Source organism: Montipora foliosa, chromosome 10, assembly GCF_036669935.1.
Source record: "Montipora foliosa isolate CH-2021 chromosome 10, ASM3666993v2, whole genome shotgun sequence".
In the NCBI taxonomy this organism is placed as follows: domain Eukaryota; kingdom Metazoa; phylum Cnidaria; class Anthozoa; order Scleractinia; family Acroporidae; genus Montipora; species Montipora foliosa.
In genome coordinates this window covers 7,115,116-7,120,115 of record NC_090878.1, presented here as the reverse complement: position 1 = coordinate 7,120,115, position 5,000 = coordinate 7,115,116, and the positions used below count along the sequence as shown (strand labels likewise).

At 38.3% G+C, this 5,000-nt stretch overlaps 1 protein-coding gene across 1 annotated transcript in view; it reads left to right on the top strand.

Annotated features, from left to right (window-relative positions):
* Window positions 1–1,877: 1,877 nt before the first annotated feature.
* Window positions 1,878–5,000, top strand: part of LOC137974313 (ubiquitin carboxyl-terminal hydrolase 24-like) — a 46,967-nt gene continuing 43,844 nt past the window's right edge. Inside the window, exons 1-2 of the mRNA XM_068821198.1 lie at window positions 1,878–2,491; window positions 4,185–4,252. Of these exons, the coding sequence (XP_068677299.1) occupies window positions 1,984–2,491; window positions 4,185–4,252 (576 nt within the window). The 5' untranslated portion in view covers window positions 1,878–1,983. The remainder of the gene's footprint in view (window positions 2,492–4,184; window positions 4,253–5,000) is intronic.

The following is a 5,000-nucleotide window of genomic DNA, read 5'->3' as shown; positions in this document are numbered from 1 at the left end:
CTTTTTCTGACAGCATGTGCATTCAATATAAGCAACTTTTCCGGTGACAATCTCTCTATCATTGCGTAGCTCTTTCAGAACGGGTCATGCTTTTTCGAGGCACTGCATCTTGTTTATTCTCTAAAAGACACACTTGTCCTAGGGTTGATGACCTTAATTAAAGAGAAATCAATATCTAAAATCGCCTTCATCTCTAAAATCGTTTGGTTCAACAGAGGGGCGATGGTAGCCAATCACGGGTTACGGTTCGGCACTCTTTTTGTGTATGTGTAACAAAGTCTAATCTTGTTCAGGAACCCATGTACATGATGGGTTACTGTCTTGTTTCATTCTATTTCACGTGAGTAGCTAGGCATCATAAGTTACACCCATGTATAAAACACCTGACAACAAAAGGAGTGATACTAAAGGAATTTTAGAGGATTGATGCCACATCTATACAAAATTTCTGACGATTTGTTTTTTTCCGAAATCCATATCTAGGCAAGAAATAACTGGACTTTTTTTAAACTTTGAATCAATTTCTATCCTCTCTATCCTCCTTAGCTATATGTGACAATTATACTTCAGGTACACCAATATATTTAATAGTAAAGAAGACATACCACTTTTTTGGTTTTCCGCAAAAATAAAAAGACGTGTTTAGCCAATGAAGTGTTAGGCAAGCTGGATTGCCCCCCCCCCCCCCCCCCTTCCCCCTTATTATAGTAATTGTTATCGAAGAGATTTTATCCATCATTTCCCTTGGTGCAAGAGGTATGTTTTCCAAGGAAGGCCTAAGAGAACAGTTTTCCCGCTTGCCAGTTCAGCAAACCTTCGAACCTTGGAAATAAAATTCCACATTGACAACAAGGGTATTTATCATACAGTCTCTTGTAGTGTATACTAAACGAAACTGAAAACTCAAATACATAAATATAGTTTACGTCATAAAAAGTGCAGCGTACGGGGTTTTATTCGCGAGTTGTTTGTGTCAAAAACTCCCAACCAAGGTACGTACAAGCGGGTGAGGGTTTTTGACACAAACAACGAGTGAATACAACCCCTAACAAAGCACTTTCTATGTCGTGAGCTGTTAATTACACATAAGACGAGAATTTTCATTGAAATAGTTTTCTGAACGCAAATTAGAGACAAAAACTCACTAACAATAGAACCAAATGCAAATTTGATTTAATTCAATAACAAAGTTCGATTTTCACGACATGCACGACATGCACGAGACGCATGAGTGATTGTCTTGGAAAGGCCTTTACGCTACATCGGTGATCAGTTATACCGCCACACGCGAAAGAGCTGTACGCCATTCTGATTGGCTGTATAGGCTTTTTTCACATGTGAAAATAAAGCGTATAGATTTGTACAATTGAGCTTTATGGAATAAAATTCTCATGTTATGTGAAATAAATCTATTTATTGCACACACACAAGAAACATTACAGTCAAAAAGGACTAAAAACACAACTGGTTTATATAGTTTAGAATTTATGGGTGTGGCTCTTTGGAGACGGGATTTAACTACCCATGATCTCAATAGAGAATTAATACATTACAATACCTGTACAACAGCTCTTTGCAATTAACATTTTATTTCTCATTTGATACTTTTCGATTTTATCAGTTGCTAACGTTAGAAAGGTAAGTATTCGCGAAGCAATCTCCGTTTTTTTAGTTGATAACTTTGAAATAAGGTTGACCGCAGGTAAAGACAGCAAGCACATAAGACTGCCTCGGACTCCCGTAGCTGGCCTAATGGTAAGGCTTGGCTCAAATAGCGGGATGACGCCCGCCCTTAAGCGTTAATCCCAACCCGCATCGATGGACTGTTGTCCCGTATTCCCGGAACTGGTTTCTGGTCTTTCCGCATTTTCATATCCGGGAACGCGAAGTATTTCAAGATGGCGTCGGACAATCCCATAAACTGAGCGATATCAAGATTTGTTTTGATCTTATATTCCTTTCGCTTTTGGCGCAATCGTCTAAATGGATGAAGCAAACGAAGCTTACGTTACTACCCTTCTCAATATGGGATTCGTGGACAGTGCGCAAATTCGGAAAGCGTTAAGCCTAGCTAAGAACGATCTGAATGAGGCAGTGGCGCTCTTGACCGGAGAGGATACGAGGACGAGCTTTGATTTCGATGACACGGAAGTCAAGGATACTGAGACACAGCATGGCTCGGATGATGGAGGAATGGACATTCCTCCACTTGTGGATCCTAGAGAAAACGAGGATAGCGAAATTTTTACGGCTCCGGGTGAACCACCCCCGTCATACGACGAAGCTATGAATCCAACTGCTATGGTCCTGAACGGAGCTGGCCACAGTACAAGTGATGATCCTGAAAATATGGACATTCCTCTTGAATTTCCAACTACCAACTTGTATGAGTTAGAGGACAGGGTGTTCGTGGACAACTGGTCAATACCTTACAAAAGAGAGGAATCATTGGGAAAATGTTTACTAAGCGCTGCGAGATTTGCCCAGGAAGGTTTGTCTTGGGGTTGGGCTTCATACATTACAGCTGAAGCTGTGAATGTAATGCACCTTAGCTTTTGCTCTTTTGACCCTTGGGTTATATTTCCACGTAATCCAGTGATGACATTATCGTAAAACTATCTGAATAGGTGTCATGTTTTAAATCTTATTTGCAAGTGAGCTTATTTCCTGTTTGTATCGGTTTAATTGACGATACTGCTTAGTGCAACTGACACAAAGTGATTTGAAATGTATTAGACTCACAGTGTTGATATCAATATTGTCTTTTGTTTTGACCTGGGTATTTCAAAGATTTGCAAAAGTCATTTTCTTCTTGTTTACACATGTTTCCATGGCTGTCTTTCTTAACTAAGATTTATTTTTATATCAGCCAACTGGTGTGTGAGAATTCGCTATTTTGATGGGCCAAACGAGAAGCTGACATGATTTCCAGTTTTCAACAATGTTAGACTGTGGATTTCACCTGACAATACCAATTATCAGTGAAGTTGTTGTTGATGTTGTCAGTTGGAAATTCGCTTCTGTCCTCAACTTGATTCTCTATGATAAGAGAATAGGCAGCCATGCATATGTATATGTAATGTATATGGTCTGCAATTGGCAAGTGATTAACTCATGCAATCAAGCAATCAATGCAAACAAACCATAATTGTGTGATCTGCAATGAAAACCCAATCCAATGCAACCCAACTTAAGAATAAAGTGGAGTTTTTTGGTATCTGAAAATTCATGTATGACCACAGTCGCTTTCCAGTTTTTGGCAGTTACATTGGAGGTGGAATCATTTATCTTACCAATGATTTGTATAATTTTCTCTAAACTGCAATCATATGATACGGGAAGCAGACAGAAGCTCTCAGTGATAGCAGATTGGATTTACTTTGATTGCATTTACTCTGATAGGAGTTTGGGTTTCAAAAAGATTTTTATGAGAGGGTGATTTAAAAAAGGCAAGTGTACAGCACAAAACTGAAGTAAGGGTCTTCTTGGAAAGGGGACCGAAGTGCATTCCGCAGCAAAAAATGTTAAATTTTAGATTCTCAGCGGTGCAGTTTTCTGCATTTCAAAGCTAAAATGGTTTCCCTGCTATGCCAAAGAGTTCTTTAAAAATTACTGACTCTAATAATTATTGAAACCCCTGAATAGCAAGCTGTTGTTTGAAATGCTAGCCTTTTATCTGTGATAGTGCAAGTTCCTAATCATCTCAATACCTCTTTATGAGTCAACAGGGTAACAAAGAGAGCATTTGATCATGTCTCATTTACTCTGCAAATTTACTTGCTTTATGTCTGCTCCTTCACTGCATGTTAGGGGTCCATGACTGTAGTAGGATTAGGATTTGCTAGTAAAACAAATCATGATATTTTGTGGTCTTTTTGAAGTACAGTTTGTTGCAGCATTGGATCCACTCCTTCAAATGGAGCTCTAGTTTACACTCACTGTGTAAAGTGTAAAGATTTTTTAGCAGTTGTCATCAGACCACAGGTATTAGAGTGCATATCTGCAAAGTGACTTAATGCTTTCAAAAAGTAAAATGTGCATCAAAACGTCCCTTTTAGGACTTTGGGGGTGTGTGGGGGGAGAGGGGGGGGGGGGGGAGGGGTCAAAGAGTGATGAGGAGAGATCATGGTTTTATTCAATAATGTGAGATTGTGGTTGTCAGAGTGAACTTTGTATAATTCTAGGTTTATCAGAGGCTGATGAAAACTGCAGAAGATTTATGGACAGAGCACTACCTGAATGCTTTAAGAAGGTCTGTTCATTACTGACCAAAAGTTTTTAAATGTTAATTTTGTTGTCATCATCTGGATTGAGTGTAGTTAAAAGTGTTGATTCCATTTTGCAATGTCCACCTTACAGGCTTACAATATAATTGTAATGCATTGCATTAAATAATAATTATTATTATTTAATGCAATGCTAATAATAATAATAATAATAATAATAATAATAATAATAATAATTATAATAATAATAATAATAATAATAATATTAAGGCGGGTCTTAGGTATTAAATTTGTAAAAGATATTTGTTGGTGGACCTTAGCTTCCTTGATGGTTAATATCACACATGCTCTTCAGACAGTGCCAAAGCTGAAGCTTTATGTGAGCCATATGACAGTGTGTTCATTGAAGAAGATCACAGCAATTTAGCACCAATGCCCCCCCTCGACTTATGATGGTATGCATGATATAAAATTCTGGGTAGTCAAGAATCAACTCTTGAAAATTAAGATTGATAAAGCTAGTGGACCAGATTTGATTCCAGCCAGAATCCTCTGCGACGCCTCCTCAGAGCTTGCCACTGTGTTCTCCTCCTTTTTTCAACAATCTTATGACTCGGAACTCTACCACTTCCCTGGAAGCTTTCCAATGTAAAAGGAAAGGAACTTTATTTAAGGGTCTAGTTGTTCTAGCACTAGAGCACTAATTGGGGACATTGAAATTAACAATCAATGTAAATCAAGTAAATTCGTGCCATCTTTAAAAAGAGCTCCAAA